General features: G+C 42.4%; 1 protein-coding gene across 14 annotated transcripts in view; it reads left to right on the forward strand.

Annotated features, from left to right (window-relative positions):
• The window catches only part of LOC129779955 (uncharacterized), a 79,397-nt gene extending 57,704 nt beyond the window's left edge, over positions 1-21,693 (forward strand). For 6 of the 14 annotated variants that reach the window (XM_055787756.1, XM_055787754.1, XM_055787752.1 and 3 more), the window contains exons 8-19: positions 1,699-1,852; positions 1,917-2,166; positions 2,233-2,322; positions 3,481-3,687; positions 4,178-4,281; positions 4,378-4,559; positions 9,452-9,874; positions 10,108-10,283; positions 10,349-11,664; positions 11,726-12,274; positions 14,958-15,183; positions 15,251-21,693. In XM_055787756.1, the coding sequence (XP_055643731.1) occupies positions 1,699-1,852; positions 1,917-2,166; positions 2,233-2,322; positions 3,481-3,687; positions 4,178-4,281; positions 4,378-4,559; positions 9,452-9,874; positions 10,108-10,283; positions 10,349-11,664; positions 11,726-12,274; positions 14,958-15,183; positions 15,251-19,721 (8,148 nt within the window). In that variant the 3' untranslated portion in view covers positions 19,722-21,693. The remainder of the gene's footprint in view (positions 1-1,698; positions 1,853-1,916; positions 2,167-2,232; positions 2,323-3,480; positions 3,688-4,177; positions 4,282-4,377; positions 4,560-9,451; positions 9,875-10,107; positions 10,284-10,348; positions 11,665-11,725; positions 12,275-14,957; positions 15,184-15,250) is intronic. The other 8 variants (XM_055787757.1, XM_055787765.1, XM_055787764.1 and 5 more) reach the window with 7 other exon arrangements.
• The last annotated feature ends 413 nt before the right edge of the window (positions 21,694-22,106 follow it).

Raw genomic sequence — 22,106 nt, forward strand, 5'->3', positions numbered from 1 at the left:
CTCGTAGTGCGCCTTTCCGGTGCTGGAGGAGTACCTGGATCCACATGCTTCCAGAGCTGCTCCCTACGCAACAACGCTGTTCGCGCCACGTGTAGCGAGCGCTTACGTGTTCTGACATGTCAGGACAAATAAATTGAAATCCTCCATTTTGTCAGCAACAGAAATTTTCCATTCACTACCCGAAGCAATAGCTTTTTCATTTCATTCCATCGTATCACCCGCAACGTGCGAGAGCGAGATGAAATAAGTAGCAACATTACAAACGAACAGCACCCGAGCGAGCCGAGTCGAGCCGACAGGATAATCACCCCACCAACTTCCGATAAACATAAAAGCAACGCACAACGTGATTCATGATCCCAGTTATTTTCCTAACCGCCAACGACAAAGTGATTACCAAATGTTGTGTAATGAGTGAAATATAAAGAGAAAATTTGGACTCCAAAAACTTGTGTTTTTCAATTTCCACAGTGTGCTTAGCCAGAACCATCCAACCGCAGTTAGCCCGGTTTATGCGCTAACAAACGCCTTCACGAAAAACGACCATGCTTGGTAGTTTGAATTGGTCAACTTGACAATCTTCGCCCACTTCATCACTTCGAGAAAAAAACAGCAACTCTTCACGCTTCAATTTTCCGACTTCAGAAGCTTCCGGACAGGGCCCATAACCTGTCCGAGATTCAGGTACAGGGAAAGATTCTTCCAGAGGAAATAACGCCTAGTCGAGTTGACGGTTGAACTACTAATGAAAAATCTTTATCATTCTACAGTAGTTGCTACGTTAAATATATAGCAACGGAACGCTGTTGCATATGCGCAGGTTGCCTTGATGCTTCAACAGCTGTTTCATGATGCATGGAGAGGTTCGACATGTATATGTTAGAGGCAAAGAAGAAAATAAACTTTCTGCACCGAAAGCGTACATGACGGTTTTGCTTGAGTGCCGGAGTATCATGAAGTGCGAACCGAAGCAGAGTTGTCTCGTTCTATTTTGTGTCGTGATTTGAAGTACGTAAAAGCAAACGAATGCCACTGGGGGAAATGACTTCTGTGAGATTATATTTGCAGGAACGAAAGCGATTTATTTAGTAAAGGATCAATCGGCAAACACTGGTTGACACATTAAATTTCGTGCCATTTGAGTAACTGACTGGTATGCCTGATATGTGAATTGCCTATCTTCCTGGTTACTAATACAATCAAAGTTTGACACAACTAAAACCCGTGAATCTTCCTACCTGCTATTATCGCATTAATACCCCCGACTTGCATGTGTTTGTAATCCCGATTTCCCCAGACACCTTTGTTTTGAAGTCTATGTTTGCAATGCCGATTTCTCCAAGCACTTTGATTATGAGTCTGTCTTGGGGAAACCTCTGGTATACCTTTGTGATCTATCAAAAATGCTCGAGTTATAAGCATTCGTAATTTTTAATTTTTTCTACATGTTCAGTGTTTAAATTTTCATTTTACTCCCCATATATCTCTGCTAGACGTAGTCCTACGTCAAAACGATTTGATTTATGTGTATTTTTCTAATGATGATTGCTATGCTAATATTGAGGAAACTTTAGGTTTTCGCTGAGTAAAACAAAGTTAACTTCTCGACTTAGAACTGATTACCTCTATTTATCTGACGAACACATTTCTTCGTTATGAATGTGTTGTTGATCGAAAAAAATATTTATATCTTTCTAGCTGTTGTACTGTTTGGATCGCTATCAAGGTGATGAGAAGATCAAGAATTTCATCTGGGATTTAATTGCACCTTCGGAGGGAGGTGAACAGCGCGAGATCGCCCGTAACCACAGCGGTTTACACAATCTGGTTCCCAGAGGTCGAAACGCTAAAGGTCTGTCTGCTGATATTTGGCTGAATATTTTCTGTTATATTAACGTAATCTCCGTTGTTGTTAGTAGGTCGGAAATCAATGAATCCAGCATCGTCGACGGAAGTGAACGAAGACGGGTCTTCCAACTCATCTGGAACTGCACATCAACCAAAAGATCCAGCACAACAACCAAAGCCCACCAGATCGGGTTCGGATACGGGCGAATCCTGCTCGCCCGCCAATGATCCCCACCACTGGAGTAAGGACGAGAAATATGACGCAGATAATATGTTGGACATCAATTATAAGAAACATCTGACCAGACATGCCAACAAGTATGATATTTTTTACGAGAAGTGTTCATGTGGAAACCCATTTGATGATATTTTCTCTCATTTTAGAGTGTTGTTGCGTGTCCGAATGCTGTACTATATCAAACATGAAGTTCTCGGTGACTTAGTGACTCAGATTCACGAGGGTGCCAATGCGAGGTATATGCGTTAGCGCAGCTTTACTCAACTCTTTTTTTTTGCTAATCGTTACCTCAATCTCAGATTCATCCCCTCATTTCGTGCGCTCTATCTTTTTTCCCTGTTCTAATTGTGTTCTTCTACTTGATTCGATATATCTCTGTTTTTTTATATTGCAAGTAATTGTTCTACTGATTGTGGTTTAAATCTTTTTGAAATTGTAACTGTATTATCACGAATGGCACATGGTTAATCGTATCGATCCGGTCTATCGCAGGCTAGGGGAGCATAATCGCATCTAACCAAGTCGCAACCCATACTACAGCGAATCATTTAATCATTACCACCCACAGACACATAAACATTTAATATGTAGTTGTTTTTGTTTTTTCGTTGACCACTAGCATCTGCTTCTGACCCCAATGCCACTCTTTTCTAGACATTTGTCTGCATTTCCGTTTTTTTCCGTAGTCCACACACTTTCTTTTCGTTGCAAAAAATTAATATTACTGCACATTATCTGAATGTGCTTCGGGAGAGCTCAAAAGTGATTATGATCTCAGCAGTCATAACACTTTGTTACACTTTTTCAAGCGATCTACCGAAAATTTAAATGTTTTGTAAATATTTAGCTTCCTATCATTACAAATTTGGCAACGTTCAGCAGCAGCAGCAGCTCACAAAAACACAATTATCGCTTTGGTCATGGCTCATCAAAACATGGTGTAGTTTCGAAACATTCACCTGATGAGCAAACGCAGATGGCGAATCGGGGCGTTCCATGCTACAATGTCAAAATTGTTTGTACTAAATTCATTCAGTGTGATAATTTGACTGATTTGGCCAATCATCCGAACAACTTTGCGTTAGTACTCTTTCGTTACACTCTTCCTACCTTTGACAGTAGAGCAGTTTTCCGTTGAATTTCTTTTCCTAGTAATGTATATTTTTCAAACTGAAACAAACTTTCAGTATACAGTTGTTTTATTTTACTCTTGTATTGATTGATTAACGATTAGCAAAATTATATATTTCTCACATCTTAGACGAAGCAAAAACAAGTTTGATTATGTTTCTGATCAACCTCAAAATCCCCTCTGTTTTTTTCTCTCTACCTCTCTTTAAATCAAAACAAAAAAAACAAACACGGTTTCTTTCCCCGTTCACCAACAAATGTAGCGATCTCCCAATTCGCCCACCGCCGACGCCCGATCAGCTGCCGTGCTCATGGTGGAATCCAAATTGTTGCGATCGCAGCCTGTTAGTTGGCACGTACAAACACGGCTGCGAAAACTACCGTGTGATGCGAGCGGATCCAATGCTCTGCTTCCAGACCCACTGCGGTCCCGGCGACGGTATCGTCGAGGAGACGACTATTGTTAAAGAGTAAGTTGGTTTCTCTTACACTACTTTCTTTTGTTGTCAATTTTCCTTGTTCGATTATATTATGAGGGATTTCGCGCGCTGGTCGCTAATATTTACCCTGTACCACCTCAGAGCTAGAATGTGTGTTAGAATATCGATCCCAATTTTTCTTTTGAGTGTGAGTGTTTCACTTTTTCAATACACACTCCAAGACGCATAGAGTAAGTATATTTCACGGCAAGTTTCCCCTTTTTGTGGTTCCACTATGAAATGTTTTAGCATGACGCTTACGAATAACACAGTAACTATCGACGAGGATCGTCCTTTTTAAAGTCATTGAACATTTCGCATGGGAGTACTGCTCATTAACAATTCATTTGCTCCCAGGGATTAAACACTCAACACTCGCTATCAACAACAACAAAAACCACACAATCACACATGTCAAGATCATTGTAAAGCCCATATCACCACTTCTGGGCTAAATTTTTTGAACTTCCCTTTCCCGTAGGAACGACGACGATGTGAACTCCAAGCAGGGAGATAATGACGATGACCCCGAGGACGGCCCCTCGGAGGCCCGGTCCTCATCCGCCGGTGTTGAGTCGAAAGATGGTAAGTCCCTCACAAGTTCCCACTCCACTCCAACCACGCGTAGTCTTTGTAGTAGGTTTGTTTTGATAACCAATTGCTCAATAAACACTAATCTAGATGATGAAGAATCCACAGCTGGTACCGCCACTAGTGCCGCGCCCACACCCGCACCTTCGGAGGCGAACCAGGAGCTGATCTGGCCCACAATGCAGGATCTCAACACGCGGCTACGGCGGGTGATAACCTCCTACCAGCGCAACTACAAGAAAGAAGAGCTGAAGCAGCAGCAGAAAGCAAAGGTGAGTGCTTGTTTTGTGGTACACCATCATCGTTGATGTCGCACTTCATGCAGATCATTCACCATTTCTTGTCTTCGTATTGCGTTGAATCCCCAGCATGAATCTTTTCCCCGCCCCCCATTCATATAAACCACACAAATAGTTCAGAGCATGGTAACTGTAAAAGTTGATTTTGTCCACGTTTATTTGTATGTTACGTCCAGAACATGTACTTTGTTGATGTTATGTGTTTGTAGCATTCCACACTTTTTTTTTTGTTTCAAGAGTAAACTAGTAGCACTATTGTCAAACTGTTACTAGCAATCAGTAATCTTATACTAAACAATTCCAATAATGGGAAGCACCATTGTCACATATTGCTTATACACGAGGGAGGGGGAAAGGTTAGGCACATTTCAAAATATTGCAACAACAACAATGACGCAACATTGGACGAATAGTGTAGATTAGAGTTAGATTAGCGCAATAGAAATTAGTTAACGATTTGTAACTGTAATCCATAAGAGTTAGCCACAGAAACTGGTATGATTGAAGCAACAGTGCGTCGTGCTGAACGATCATACGTGTAATTTTTGATCCTGCAAGTTATCATAAACTTTTTTGATTTAATGATTTTCGTGAGGTGTGTACTATGATAAATGAAAAGGGGCATATTTAACGAAGTTATCGACCATTCAGTTTTTTCTACGATTTTTGATTTGTACTTCATCGCAGTACATAGGTAATGTGTCAGAGTTGATTTTCTTATCTGTACAAATGAATAGGCCGCTTATTGCAAAAATAAAAAGAATATAACGTGTTAAACCTAGTGAAGATTGTTGTCCACGGTCCAAAACAATTACGATAGCATTTTATTCTAAAGCATAATTTGTGGTTTGTTCGTAATTGGCAGTGCAAGTTTGAAAAAAGAGCCAGTTTTTGATTGAATTTTCCACTCCTTAAACTGATTATTTCCATCCTTCCGTCAAATGCAATATGTTGTGCATGACATAATTTCCAATGGCAACACAAGTTCCGATATACAGCTGAAAGCACAGCAAATTCCGGCGCGAAACCGAACAGACACGTTGCCCAACGTTGCTATTTCCTCTCGTCCTTCTTCAAATTTTTATTACAAAGCAATTAAGGGTGGCGCGATGTAAAAAAAGGCGAAAAAGTACGTTTGTCCCCATAGCTCTTATCGTGAACCATATAGGGATTCAAAAAAAGATACCAAAATTTCTTATTTGGTGTTCTATACAATATCTTGGTGCTAATGGCACTATTTAATAGGTTTGGGCACTTTTTACTCGCTTGCTTTTTACGTAATTTTCTTACGAATAAAAGGTGATATTGTATGCTCGTTATTGAATGTTTATCAGCGTAATCAAGGGTAATGTTATGTTCAAACGACAAAAATATTGGAAAAACTGGAAAACGGCGAAGGAATATAAACTTCGTCAAAAAATCACACCTGTTATACAATATTACGTCTGACAGAAACATATTTAATGGCACTTGTGTCTATTAAAGTAATAGTGTAGAAACGTTTACATATTTAACATTTTTGCTAGGTTTTGTTTTTTTTAGGTTATGTACTTTCCGCACATAGTTACTACAAACCTAATTTTCTGCCCGATAAAGTTATAAGAAATAAATATAATAGATGGTAGGCAGTAGCTAATAATTTAAGCTCCTTTAGCGCAAAAACATTATATGGTTGTTCTCCAAAGCCATAAAAAATTATCAAATTTGCTGTCTTCGAATACTTGGTACGCTACGGGTTAATCAGTTATTAACACATTAACGACCAAGCTGTAAACATTTTTTTTTAACGAAAGCCATCACCATTTTAATGATTGGCGTTACAGGAATCCCAAAATCCAAGAATTATATTTTTAAAATTATCAAAGTCACTGTTTGATTTTTCGAGCGCTTGGCTTCGTATTTGACGTACGAAGCGATGTCTGATTTTACAAATTAATCGTTCATCGTTCATTAACAGGGTTGCCATGATAAAATCTATGTTATTGACATTGGGGCAAGTTGGTCGAGTTCCGTTCCTTGGGTTCGTACGGTATCTGTTTTTCCTCGAGGTACGCCAACGTCTTCTTGGCGTAATGGAAAGACGCCTTCTTTGGCTAGAACACATACTTCCCATCAGAATGATGCTCCTTTAAGAACGGAATCAGAATCTTCTCCAGGCACTCCTCTCGGTACACCTTCTGGTTGATGGCAAGTCCGCTCGGCTTGTTAAACCAGACCTTTGAAACCTCTTTGTCGGAGGTTGCAATATGCAGCATAACTTTCTTCTTAAACTCATACTTATTTGTACTTCACCCCTTCGCTGGTATTGTACCGGTCATTGCCGGGAGTGTGGGACTTTGACAGCGGAAAATAACTCTCGTCGTCCAGCACGAACGACGTCCCGCGATAATTCTTTGTCATCCACCGGCACTGAGATTTCACGGTCACTATCTGCTCGTCCGTGTACTCTGAGTCCTAGTCTTCTTCCGATAGACGATGCCCTCCTGCTTGAGGGTTCTGTTGATGTAGAAATGAGAGCAGCGAAATTTCCGGCCGGCGTTGCGCAAACTTGTACCGTCCTTGTTGTCGAATAGCTTTCTCAGATATTCCTTCTTCTTTTTCGTCATGATCATTTTTCCGCACGGCCACCGGTCTTCCGCTCAACGTTCCGGGATATCAGGATTAGGTAAACACTGCTCACCGGCACATTTTCGTCCCGAAAGTGAACTGCTGTAAACTTTTTCCTTGACTTTCACGCGTTTCGAAGAACCGTACAACGCGCTCGCGAAGTGCTTGTGGTTTCGACGCCATTGAACTGATAGCACCCGAGCGAAAAGAAACGAACAACTTGTTTCTTGGGAGCCCACAGAGCAATTCTCTCGGTGAGAAAGAAATTTACGCTTTACTTTTTTTTACAGAAAGGTATTGAACCATTCTCATTTTATTTAACACCCGTTAGAAAACTAATTGTATTGTTTCAAGCGTTAGTTTAGAAACATAGTATTTTCAGCAAAGTTTAAAAAAATCAGTAGCTCCACAACTTAATTGAGTTTGAACTTGGGTAGACGGTACACTTCGTAGTTTCTCTTCGTGATTGATCTGAACACTGAATGACGCTTGGGAGTAACAAATCATTCTCATCTTGCAAGTTTCGATTATTAAAGCTTTAAAAACTCTCGAGCTAAATATATATTTTCAGTCATCACTCGTATTACATTTCAGTTTTTTTTAAACTGTAATAAAAATTAATCCCAGTGCTTCCCCCCTATCAGTATTATGTAAGAATGTCTGTAGCAAATCAGTAAAATAAAGAAAGAATACAAACGGTTTCCAAGTTATATTCGCAACGAATTTGATTTTATACTTGTATCTGATTACAAAAAATTACTGTCAAGCCAGTATGGCACTTGCGTCTGAACGTTTTCCGCCAAAATGGTAATTTTTGAGAACGTTGTCTAAAAGCACACCTCATGTCATCTTCGATATCCACTCTGTTACGGTGTTTGTTTCTATCAGCAGCATTATAGGAAATCCAGATTCACATGAATACTACGCAAAGACAACAACGCTCGTAACGGTTACTCCGCATATCAGGTTAAGAATCGATCATTTGTAGATCGATGAGCTTGTTCTGAATTTGATCCGAAACTTTCGTCACACGTTTTTTAATATAAGGAAAATTTGTTTCAAGTTTAACTTGTTGTAAAAAGTTATGACAAATGCTGTAAAATTTCCTTTTTTATGGTCTTCTGTACTGTTTCATCGTCTGTTTCGTCATCATTCAATGACTAAAGTCTTCAAAACATTATGAAGTTGTTCAATTGAACATTACAACATTACATTACTAGGGGAAATCCCCCACCGGTTGAAAATCAGTGGAATAGACGATATATTTATCAAACTGAGATGGTTACAGAATAATTTCTGGCTTGGGGGTTTATCCATTTCTTTCTTTGTAAAATAACCATGGATAACAGCTCTTACAACCATCCTTCTTCGGGAGTTTGGACCCTCTGCTATTGTTCTCAATAGTTTTAGGTTCTTTTTCGGACATGCTACTATAGAGAACCGTCATTTGTAGGCGGTGTTAGTGGAGTTAGAATTTTTAAGTGTAATCAAGAGTACATTAAATAGAATTAAGAATGCGTTTTCATTGAATGCGGGATAGCATCTCGAGCAACTTCTCTAAAGACACCTAGGCTTTAAAACGTCGGGATTGTGTATATCTCAGTTAAGAACTTTTTTAATGTACGCAAGTTCGTTATTCATAGTAATCGGAATCCTGGATGCTTCTTGATATGCAAATCAACAATCATCCATAATCTCGAGTTGAAAGTCTAATTGATTTCTCCTAAGCACTTGAAAATAAACTATCGCGTGCCAACACTATGGATACAATGAGATTCTCATACTATAGTCGGCCCTATTAGTGATCCCATTCCAGAGGAAAAATTTAACGTAATTATTTGCATTATAAAAAGCTCCATGTAAACAAGTTTAAATTTTCATACTTTTGCAAATTATTTTCATTGGAATTTGATACTATGACAATCATCAAAATCTAGGTAGAGTTCTTCTAAATGGACAAATACAATTGACATTCAATTTAGTTTTTATTAATCACTAGTGGAATGTTGAAATTGGAAATAAGCTTTCGTCGATTGCTCTGGGATATTTGCGCAACCTGCTCATTTCAGTTCCCGCCCACATCCAACTTTTTCCATCCATCATTTTCATTTTTATTGTGCGCTTCATCCGCAATTCGTTTTTCACGTGTATTATTGCCAAAAAAGCTTAGAATGACAAAAGTTCCCTTGTCTATCCCGTCTTCTTCAATGCATCTGCGCACAACCAAACGCAAACCCACACAAAACGAAATATCACAGCTCCAGGCGATAGTACCTCCGGGCGGCCAATCGTCCTCCACACCGTCGACGCCTTCCACCACGCCTGGACCGCCTGGACTGAGCGGAAGTCTGACCCCGCAGCATCAGCAGCAGCAATCGCAGTCCATGTCGTTTGGAGTGCAGCAGATGGGACAGCAGCAGGGCGCCGGAATGTCGGGAATGGTGGGAAGCGGTGGCTCCTCCACGTCCTACGCAAGCACTAGCGGATTGAGCAAGAGCCAACAGCAGCAGCAGGCCGGTTCGACCGGTTCTGGCAGTCTCTCGCTGTCCGGAATGACGTCCGCGGGTGGAATGCCCACGGCGGCCGATTTCAGTCTCATGCTGAGCCTGGGCCTTGGCCTCAATCCGGCTGATGCTTCGCAGCTGGCCAATCTTGATCTGCAAAAGTTGGCCATGTACTTGGTTAGTATGAAATGGTGGGATCGATGGTTGTTAACTATTCCAGATTTATTACCCTTATGTTTTTTTGCGATTGGCAAGAATATTCCATCTTAGTTTATAAGTTTGATCTCCTTTGGTGGCGGTTACTTAGTTTGTTTTAGACTTTTTGTTGTAGAGAATCAAAATTATACTGGTTTAGTCCTAAACTGCAATATACTGCAAATCAGATCGAGCTAACAAATTATCAATTGCAGAAAATGGAACGTCGCGAGAAAACAGAGCAGGTTATGCGTGAACGGGAACGCGTACGGTTGGAGCAGATTCCCAAGAAATGGACCCGACGTGAGGAGAACGAGTTCATTCGAGTTCTTACTGGTTATGGGATTGACTTGCTGTCGAACGCCGCCGTACCAACACCCGATTGGTCTAGGTATGTCTAGATAACATTGTCTTCATAACCTTAATCTAATCATATTCCTCCCAATTAACAAATAGATTCAAAGCATTCGCCAAGCTCGACAAAAAGTCTGATGAGAATCTGAGCGACTTCTACAAAGTGTTTATCGCGATGTGCAAACGCCAAGCCGGTGTTAAATTGAACGACGATGAGAAGGGTTTGGAAGGTCTTGTGGACGATATAACGGAAGACCACGCAAGGCTTATCCTCGACCGGCTAGAACTGCTTTCAAAGGCGCGTGAGATCATCAAGCATCCCAAGCTGGAGGATAACATCAAATTGTGCGAGAATAATCTCGACACGCCCGATTGGTGGGTTTCGGGCAAACATGACCGAGAACTTTTACGGGCGGTTTTGAAATATGGCATCTATCGCTCGGAGCAGTTGATTCTGGCCGATCCGGAGTTCCCCTTCTATGAGTCGGCGAAAAAATATCTACAAAATCTGGAGATACAAATTCAACTACAGAACCAACAGCTGATGAAAATGCAAGCTGCGAAGGCAGAGGCAGCTGAGAAAGCTGAGCTCGCGGTTAAGCTCGAGAAGAGTGAAGCAGCATCGCTTAAGATTGAGAAAGTGCCGATTAAAAGAGAATCTTTAGGTTCAACTGAAGAAAGAGACTCAACTGCTAAGGAAGAAGCGAGGGGCGCCGTCGAGCTTGAAGCCAAGGCTGAAGTCAAGACAGAAGACGACGATGTTAAAATGGAGAGTGAGGTGAAAACTGAAATCAAACACCCGGATGCCTCACCATCCAAAGAGGTTAAAGCGGAAGTTAAACACGAGACTTCTGACGAGAAAATATGTGACGATGAAGACGATGAACAGAAGATGGAAATAGATGAAGGTGCAGCCGAAGATGGCAAACGATCTGACGAAGACGCGAAAGACAAAGATGCCGAGGAGTCAGAAGGATTAAAAACATCTGAGCAAGAGTCGGAATCTATGGAGGTAGATACTGAGACTGAGCCAACCGGAGAACATCTGAAGAAAGATGTTGAGAAATCAAACGAGGAGAAGAAAGACCCAACTGGTGAAATAGAGCCATCCGAACAAGATATTAAATCATCGGATAACGAAGTCCCAACATCGGCTGAAGCCGTAGAATCGGCGTCAGTCAAGCAGGAGGATAAGGAATCAGCTAAAAAATCAGAATCGGAACGTGAATCGTCTCCGGATGTGATTATACTGGATGAACAGAGAATAGCGGCCGTGAAGCCGAAAGTTATGAGTGATGAAGAAAAATGCTCGAAACAAGCAGCGGAGCTGAAGGCTCGTTTCCCGGATCTTGAAGTGTTCCAACCACTGATGAAACTCAAGCAGTTGGATAACAGTGTTTCCAAGGAAGACTTCAAAAGTGAGTTTCGCATGCTAGGGATTAGTTTACAATCGTATTTTATCCCGTTTTGTGTTTACAGATATCAGCAACTTTGCTAGCATGATTGATACCTCTATGATCGTCAAATGGTTCCGAGACTTCGCGCTGGAGCGCCGTGTCGGTCATATCATATACTGCGTCGAGCACGGAGAATGGCCTGTCGGTAAATCGTACTCCGCATACACGGGATGTCTGGGAATTGATCTCGATATTCCACTTCATGAGACAATCAAGCGCATCATTCCAATCGATGCAGACACACGAAGGTCAACTTCGAGCACACCGGATGTGATAACGATCACTACCGATCACGCTGGTGCTAAACAAATAAACCAAGCCGCTTTATCCGCTCAGTCAGCAGCGGCTGCGGCGGCTGCCCTATCCGCCGCTGGTCTCGGTGGAAGTGGATCCGGACCAAGTGGCTCGCAGGGCTTAAGCCACAGTCAGATGGCAGCTGCAGCCGCTGCGGCTGCCGCCGCCGCCGGTGTTTCGCTCTCGTCAAGTAAGAAACGAAAGAGACACATTGCTATTGATGTTGAAACTGAAAGGGCCAAATTGCATGCTTTGTTGAATAATACTCAGAGTCCAGGTAAACATAATCAATTGGCTTACTCTTTATTCTTTCCTATTCTTCAGTTCCATTCTTGTTGATATACAGCCTTCTCGAAGAGAGCATCGAACATATACAGCAACTCAAACTCGAGTTCGTACACCACCATGCGGATCTCTTTTTTTTAACTGCTTTTGAAAATCATAACAAGCATTGTATTTTGATAAAGTCATAGTGTTTCATGAGGCCGTTTTGACTCATGTTCCGAACAGACTCAAATTCTGAACACTTCATTTTTAAATGTAAATTTACTGAACTGAACTTTACTGGACAGGCGAGTTGTGTGTTCTACTATCGTCTTCAGAATCCCTTCACCGGCTATATATAATATGAAACTTACAAAAGTTTTCGTGTACTATGTGCCTATGTGCCAGAAAAAACATCGTCTGGGAAGGTTCGCCGTTTTGTTGGTGTGACGCTCGATATGAAGCGTGATATGAGATAAAGCGAATTTAACCTTTTGTCAAACCCACTTGTCTTGACGTTGCGCTGACACATGAAATTGAGGTGCATGGGTGCGTTCTACGTCTAAAAATAGAGGATGGAGCTGTAAAAATGAGGATCTTCAGTCTTTCCGAAGATGTATGCAATTGAAAGATTGATCAATTTCTCAGTGTTTACAGAGAGGTCCTAACCATTCGAGAGGAGGTACGTGGCGAGAAGTATTTTCCCGGGTATTTTTTTTTATAGTTTTCCCTAACGACTAAATAACTTAAATCCACGCCGTTCACCGTTTGATTTCCTTCTGTTTCCTTGGTTTGCGATGGGACAGATTGTCTTTTTGATTGCGCGTGGCTGTGTTGTGCTTTAAGTTGCATGTCGAAGCTTGCTGTTAGAAACCATGCCATGCGCAACTTAGAGCATTTGATGGAAGGATGGGAATGATTTGAGAATTGGATAAGCATAACCAACCATCGAAAAAAACTAAATGGACGATAATTTCGTCAAATATGCTTCTTTTCATATACCGCACAAGAAAAGAAAATCGCACAAAAAAATTGCGCAAAAAAACCGCACAAAAACAGGTTTTCCTGTATGTGAATTGGAGTTCCATCTAAGAGTTGGTTTTTTGTATTCATTATGTAAATAGCTTTGACAAAACAAATTCTTGGTTAACAAAGCCGAGAGCCGGGTTTTAATCGTGTACATGTACATTAGGGTGGCAGCGAAAACGGTCATGTCAAATTTCAAAAACCGACCATGTACGTTTTGTTTATTGGCCCAAAAAAATGACCTGTGCAAAGTTTCAGCTCGATCGAAATGATTTAGGGGTGCCTCAAAGCGCTCAAAGTTTTGATTTTTTTTATCCTCGAAATCAAAATAAATAAAAAATCAAAACTTTGAGTGCTTTGAGTAACCCCTAAATCATGTTCGATTGAGCTGAAATTTTGCACAGGCCATTTTTGAAGCCAATGAACAAAATGTACATGGTCGGTTCTTTAAATTCGATAATAATTTTTTTCCATACCTACATCAGGCTAAGTCCCAAAAGATCGATTTTCGGCCAAAAATTTATTTTCGAGATTACACCAGATCTCGACGTTTCATTTTTAAGTCATTTGGCATAAAACAAAATTTCGATTTTTCAAATTTCCTTAACCCTGGTCATGCTTATCCAATTCTCAAATCATTCCCATCCTTCCATCAAATGCTCGGTTTGTGAAATTCGATGATGAATTTTTTTCTATACACCCTAATGTACATATGTTTTTATTTTTCTATAAATTGGAAATTACACAGCAGTAGTAGCCATTTAGGCGTTAGGTTTTCTGTTCCATTACATTATGGTAAATTACACAGTAGTAGCCATTTTGGCGTAAGGGTATTCTTTCTGTTCTTCCATTGTTCAGCAGACCGGACAGCGGAGACAGTTGATATTGATCATTGTTGGGTTATTAATAGAACAGCAGCCCGATGTTTCTTGCAGAGCAGAGCTGTGTTCCACCGTGGATCTCAATCATTGATGATGGTTGCGTGGACGTAGTTATTCTATAACAACAGAGCTTTGTTCCACCGTGGATCTCAATCATTGATGATGGTTGCGTGGACGTAGTTATTCTATAACAACACAAAGATGGTCAATTGAGGGCCCTGAGTTTGAACTCACGATCGATCGCTTAATAAGCGAACGCGTAACCAAGCGGCTACGAAGGCCCCCTGTTTCCTGGAATTGATCAATTCGTTCGAAATCGAATTGAAATTTCAACGTTTTATATGATAATGAATTTGGGTGAATTTCCATACACTCGCTAATCTACAACAATTCTTTTTATAAATAAGAATCATCTGAAAACAGACAGCAGGGTACACACTCGTGTGACATTATGACTTTATCTAAATAGAATGTTTCGAAAGCTTGTTCTCCACTTTTAAAAGTAATGAAAAGAGAGAGAGAGATCATGGTGCAAGGTGGTGTACGAATTCAAGTTTCAGTCACTGTATGCAAAATGCTCAGCCAAACACAATCGTGTGTTTTACATTCGCTTCGATAAGACAACGCTGATCAAAATTCTCTAATTAGTTGCATTTTTTTCTGTGACAAAAAGTACGAAATTGATGTCGTGAATCCCCTCTCCTCCCAGTTGAATTCATGAACCCAATGAACCTTACAATTTAATAAAAACTCATCTCAATGACCGCGTCGCTCCAATTGTAATTACAGTTCAAACAGGAGGTTCCAAGTCACACCATTCTAGTCTTCAAGCGGGAGCGCTTTCGTGGAATGACGACGATCTTGTGGATGCGCGTCGAAGCAGCTCCTCGAATCCGAATGCACCTCAACCACCACCCGCTCATCAGCATGGTTCGAGGAACCAAATGGCCTACACGAAACCGACCCTCATTCCGGGTACCTCAAGCACGCTGACCCCGATAGATTTGTCCTCGAGGTAAGTGGTCGGCGTTGGATGGAATTTGGGAAAAAGGAATTAATGTGATTGTTTGTATTTTTTTCAGCTATACTCTGCCGAAGGTAAATATGGCGGACATGCTCAAGAGCCCCATGGATCTGAGTGAAGTGCAAGACTTCTCGATTTCCAAGAAAAGCAAAGGCAATGATGGCAGTCGTGGATTGTCCTCCACCAGTATCAGTATCACCAGCGCTCATGGCGGTTCTTCGATGCCATCACCGTCGGCAGCTGTTGCGGCCGCTGCCGCAGCCGGTAAAGGCAAGCTGAACGATATGCTTTCGAAGCTAATGAAGAAGAACAACGTAAGTGTACCGATCGAGGAACCTCCCCTTGGGAAGGAAAAGAAACGCAGGAAGCTGGACGAAATAGTGCTTGGTTTGTCGGCGGCAAAGGAGCAAAAGACCATATTTGGGGATCCTACTCCGCCTGGAGGAAGCTTCTCAGGAAGCTCGATGAAGAAACCACAGATTCCGCCAAGTGTGTCGGTTACCCCGGCCAGTGCCCCATCATCGGTTAGTCAGCAACCACCGCAGAAGCCTTTCACCATCACCGTAACAAGTGTTCCGGGAAATTCGAAAAGTGGTCAAGGTTCATCTAGCTCCAGTTCGAATAGTGGATTGGCAGCGCTACAAAATATGTCCGGCATGGGCGCGCTGTCTACGAAGGACAGCTTGAATGCTTTGTTTGCCCAAGCAGCTCAGGCAGAGCAGCAAGCATTCCTGAAGCAACAACAAAAGTTGATACAGTCATTGCCAGCGAATTCACCCCAGCGGAAGGCCTATGAAGTGATGTTTGCCGAAATGAAGCAAGCAGCGGATTTGAGTTCGAAACTAGGCCAGTATGGATCAGCTGCTCACGATGCGAAGGTTAATAAGTGGCTAGCCGAACAAACTGCTGCCTTGACCGAACATGCGATGGGAATGGATTACATGTCCAGGTCGTCACGACGAGGTTCGTCTTCCTCGCAGTCCCAAACGTCGACTTCCACGTCGTCAAGGTCTACGAGGAATTCGAACACCAGTCTTCAACAGCAGCAACAACAACAGCAACAGCAGCAACAGCAGCAGCAGCAGCACCATCATTCTCAGCAACAAGCGGACAACAGTCCGATGGCATTCAACTGGAAGAATCTAACCGGTGAAGAATACGTATCGGTTATCAATAAGATCAACGGTAAACGACTAACCGGAAACAAAGCTCCGCAGTTGAAACGACTGACCCAATGGTTATCGGATAATCCGGCTTACGAAATTGACCCGAAATGGGCGGAGTCAATCACCCTTCCTGGTCCGTCCTCTCTGTCGAAGCAGTCTTCAGACACGGGTGGCCCTTCGGCGTCATCTTCGAAACAAATGCGTAATTCGGCATCCGCTTCGTCTGCGATGGCATCTGCGAGTGGTTCAAGTGGCCAGTATGGCAGTGGCCAACAGTCTTCAACGTCCTCGTCGAAAAAACATGGTGGCAATAACGCGACTAACATGCAGTTTCCTGGACTCGCTGGACTCAATGCAAATCTTCTGTCCAGCATTCCTGGACTTGGTAGTTTCGATCCGAAAACGAATCCACTGCTGATGCCCTTCGGTGGAATGCCTGGTCTTGCTGGGTTGGGTGGTCTTGGCAATCTGAACAACATGAATCTTTTCGCCAGCTTGGCTGGACTACCGGGCCTGTCGGGAATGGACGCACAAAGTTTAGCCACTATGATGGCGGCGGCCGGTTTAGATCCGGCAACTGCTTTGGCGGCAGCAACTGGTGGTACACCGACCAAGAGTGGAAATAGCAATGCAGGCAAATCGAGAAAGTCAGTCAACGATGGTTCAGGGTCCTCATCATCGCAACAGAGCTCAGGCAAGGGTTCAAACTCGCAGCAAGCAGCTGCCGCCGCTGCAGCTGCCGCAGCCGCCAACAGTCAGTTCCCATTCTTTTTCCCGAATCCAAGTCTCCTGTACACACCCCTCGGACTCGGGGGTTTGAATCCATACGGAATTCCAGGAGCCGGCATGGGAACAAGTGGTGTCACAACGAGCACCTCCTCATCCCCTACCACTTCCAGACAGTCCCAATCAAAGCAGGGTGGTTCAAGGGGTATGGGTGGAAACTCACAGCAATCGGCAGCCTCTCCCAGCAGCAAATCAAGTCGAAGCTCCAGTTTGACAAGCCAACAAGCCGCAGCTGCTCAGCAGGCAGCACTGGAAGCCGCCCACTTGCAGCAATTATTGCTACCACACGATAAGCACCTCTTGGATTCATTGACACGCTCCGCCGGTTTAGATATCTCTCAGAGCTCGAGGGGTAACAGTAGCTCGAGTGCTTCTGATAAGCGTGCACGAGAGAGTGCGGCTGCTCAGCAAGCTAACAAACAGGCATTGGAGAAATTAGAGCGAGAGAGGAGGAAAATTATTGAGACACTGTCCCAGGGAGCATTTCCCTCTGAATTAGCGGCTATGCAAGCATTCGCTACCGGCAAGATGCCAGGAACTTCATCTTCCGGTCACGGTTCATCCTCGAAGAGTAGCAACAGTAGTAGTGCTGCTGCAGCTAATGCGTCGGCAGCGGCAGCAGCAGCTGCTGCTGCGGCTATGAGTGCTAAGGATCTCCAATTACCACTGCCACCCGATTTCAGCCAGGCACTTTTTGCTGAAATGGCTGCCCAGGCCCTCAACGCAGGTGCTTCATCTGGAACAGGCTCATCAGCCTCATCTCCATCTACATCGAAGAAATCTCGCGACCAAGAGTTGAAGGATGCGTTCGAACAGCTGAGCAAAAATCCCATCGAACTGCTCGCAAGAAGTTTAGGTGTCGGCCCTGCAATATCATTGATTCCAACATCGTCAGCGTCGACCTCATCTTCGACGTCTGACTCCAAGAGGAGTGTCTCTTCGAGACAGCATGACGCACATCAACAACAACAGGCACAACAATTGCAGCACCACTTGTCGAAATTAGATCCGAAGTCAATGATGCTGGGTGGTAGTGGTGGATCCCAGCAAGAAGAAATGAAGAGTCCCAGAACACGATCTTCTACCGATTCGTTGGCTAGTTTAGATAAAGTCACACTGACCCCTGTAACACCAGCCAGCATAGCCGCATCGTTACCGTCGCAAACCACAATTTCTTTGGCATCTCCTGTGGGTTTATCGGGAGCATCTGCCAGCTCCATGAATCTCAGTGCAAAGAGCCCTGCGGCTTTATCGACATCCTCAACTAGCAGTATAGGTGAAAGAGATCGCGACAGAGAACGTGAGAGAGACCGCAGTGATCGAATGGAAAGATCTGAGCGAGGGGAGCGAGGCGAACGAAATCTCCGCTCTACGGATTTGGCTGCCGATTTGAGTAGCAGAAGTTTGTCCTCAGTATCCGCTACTGTAACATCAACTGCAGTTCCTGCATCACCCCAGAACCTGTCGACAACGCCTTCATCATCGAGCTCCGCTCCTCCAGCATCAGTAACTGTAGTAGACACTGCCCACAACCAGGAAATGGACTTGGAAGATTTAATAGCCCCATCGAAGCTGTCCAAATCAGGTAACGTTTTGAACGATGAAGACGATCCCCAAAAACAAATAATGTTGCTCAAACAGAAACAAAAGCTACTTCAACAGGAACAGATGAAGAAATTGCAAGAGGCGCAAGAAGCCCAACGATTGATTGAACAGCAGAGAATATCCGAACAGAAGAAACTCATGGAGGAACAACACCAACATCAGCATCTGCAACAACAACAACAGCAGCAGCAGCAAGAACATCAATTGGAACAACATGAGCAAGAGCAAGCGCACGCTCGTGAACTGCGCCACAAACGACGAAGAGAACGAGAAGATTCAGAACATGAACACAGACGGCCTGATATGGCCGAAGATGAACCCATCAATCTTCAACCTCAAATCGATCGGCAGGAAGAGGAGATTCACAAGCAGCAGCAACTAGAGATGCTGACTGAAGAACCTTCTCATCATCACCAACAACAGCAACAAGAAACACAACACGAGCAACAAACCGATCATCACCACCAACAACAACAGCTACAAACGCATCAACAAATAGACGAACTTGAAAGACACGAACGCAGGACTTTGCGTAGAAGTCACCATCATCCCACGGAACACCATGAGGACCTAAGCAAATCGGATCAGGAGAAAACCCCCGATTCAGCAACGATGTCCACACGAAAATCAACTCGTTCTAGCACCGATGCGGCGAACTCATCCGGTGGAGAATCGAGTAGTGCCCAACCGACCACACCCTTGACCGGAGGTAGGCGTGCCACACGCTCCAAGCGACAGCGCAGTGGAGATGATCTAGAGGTGGCCCTGGGAATGCCCGAGCGAAAACGAGAACTGCGCTCCAGTGCCGGACGACAAGCGGCAGCTGCAGCAGCACGGATGGCGGCCGAGGCCAAGGCAGCCGCCGCCGCCGCAGCTGCAGCAGCTGCTGCCGCACAGTCGTCCGCTGAGGGATCGCTCAATCTGTCCAAGGATCAGGACCACTCCGACAAGGAGGAACAGCAGCCTATTTGACTAAAAATGAGTAAATGACGCTTATAATTTTAGGTTGAAAGATATTTTTGTTCTATGTAGAAATTTTAGACACAGTTGATATTAAGCGAAAAAGAAAAGTTTGGTAGGAAATTCTGACGTGGGAACGAAAAAAATGTGAATTATGATTTATGATTGAGGGGAATACTAGATATTAGAGAAGTGAAATCATTAGTGTTAGGATATAGAATCGAAAGCCTGTGAAGCTGTTGGAGCTGTTGCATTTCTGGGAACAGAATTTTCTCAAGAGGAATTTCTTCAAAAAGTGCCTACGCTCATGCTGTGGAACATTTCGTATGTTATTTTTTCAAGATTTACCCTTTTTATAGGAAAATTTGATCCCGGTCCAACAATGCTCCACCAGCTTTAAAGCTTTTTACGATCTACCTTAAACGCTGTTATATGTGTATCATAACCCTTGTCTTAAAAGTATGTAATAATGAGCTAGATATAACTAGAGAGAACATAACAAAAAAAAACTGTGTAAAGTGAGAAATTGTCGGTCGGAGTAGTAGATAAATTAGCGTCCCGTTTTTATTATTTTGTATCGGTAATCATAACGTTCGGGTTTCGTTTGCAAAAAAAAAAAAACTAAGAAAATTCTATTGTATCAACAGTAGAGATCGCACTAAAATTGACTATCCATTTTATTTACCGCTCCTTCCTTGATAATCCTTCGTTTTATTAGGACATGATTTGAAAAAAAACGAAGGAGATCGAGAGGACTAGTGAAAAGTTGACTCATTCGATAACCTGAGAACCTTATACAAATATTAAAACTATAAATTTATTATAGATATGAAATATATATACTTGTAAACAAGTGTTAGCATAACTGATAGTAACTAAAACAAATCAAAGTATCTAATTTATTCTCAGACATACGTCATCAAAACATCTGTACATAGTAAAGTTATTTTAACGTGACTCTAGTGTATAAATCGATTAATCTCGATATAAACATGAATCTTCGGGAACGCAAGAGGATAAAAAACGATTCAGTAAACAATGTCAAACAAAATATATGAATTCAAAAGAGCACTTAATTTTTTTTCGCATTTATGAGAAATGATTTAGTGACTAATAGGAAAAGCGACTTGCTGTTAAATACTACCGGTGGCACCTTGATAATCGAAATTGGGTTCACGGTGGAGAGGGACTTTGTTTTCTTTTATTGCTGTGGAAAGATGACAAATTCCCTCATGCACTCGATTGACCCATTATTCGATACTAGCAAAATGAAACCAATTTGAAATGACCGATGGAGATATGCAAAAATAAGTTGGTGGGCACGCTACATGCATATTGCTGCGGGATCACGAAAACATGATAGACTGAAACCCGGAAAACTTCGTTACAGTTTTTTCGTTTAATTTTTCTTCGAAGGGGATGGTATTCGAGCATTTCGAAAATGCTCGTGTCGTTAGCTGTATCTGACCTGCAAAAAGCAGCGAACATGTTTCACTTCACAACGTGTGAGATGTGCGAACTTGTGTAAATGAGGGGAAATAGTGTAGATCATTGCTTATTTGACATTTCAATGCTGTGCTGCAAATGATTATTTCACAAAAAAAATTTGCTTTCTCTCATCGTTACGCAACATCAGTTGATCGCGAGACACTATTCGTACAAGTTTCGGCAGATAGGAAAAGATGTCGAGGCCAGAGTGAAAAAAATTGACTGCTGAGTTGGCCATAGCAAGGGTTGCAACTCTGACCTCAGAAAGGCGTATATAAAACATTGCGGGGAAACTGAGGAGCAACTACGCTCTCATTCTTAGGAAAAAAATGAAACAACAAAAACAGATGAAAAGTAAAATCTAGAAGTAGTAGTAATTTATCTCTAATATTGAAAAATAAAGTTTACAAAAGTATAAATAATATAACTAGCAAGAAAAATACGTGACAAGTATAAAAGAAAAACATTGCAAAAAAAACGTAAATAATGAAAATGATAGCTAACAGTTTTCATTCCATAGCGTGCCCTATGGTTTTCCGAAATCCTTAACAAATCCTTTTTTGTGGATGTCCATGACGCATTCTGTCATCTACATCCAAACCCGCTGGATGAACAAGATCATCATGGAGTGAGAGATCGATAGCACAGCTCGGAGTCCTAGGTGAGTCATTGGATCCTTTCGTTTGTCACAGATTCATCAACGGATCAGTGCCCATGAAGAATGACAAGTAAGTAAAACATTGACAAACAAAAAATTCAAAACGCGTAATTAGATTTTGTTGACGTCTTCAAAACAAATTTGGCATGTGTTTTGTTTTTGTTTGGTATGCGAGGTTTATGTACTTTCCGCACATAGTTGCTTCAAATCAAGTTTATTGCCCAAAATAAAGTTATACAAAATTGAATGAA

The sequence above is a fragment of the Toxorhynchites rutilus genome, chromosome 3, assembly GCF_029784135.1.
Source record: "Toxorhynchites rutilus septentrionalis strain SRP chromosome 3, ASM2978413v1, whole genome shotgun sequence".
NCBI classification, from domain to species: Eukaryota; Metazoa; Arthropoda; class Insecta; order Diptera; family Culicidae; genus Toxorhynchites; species Toxorhynchites rutilus.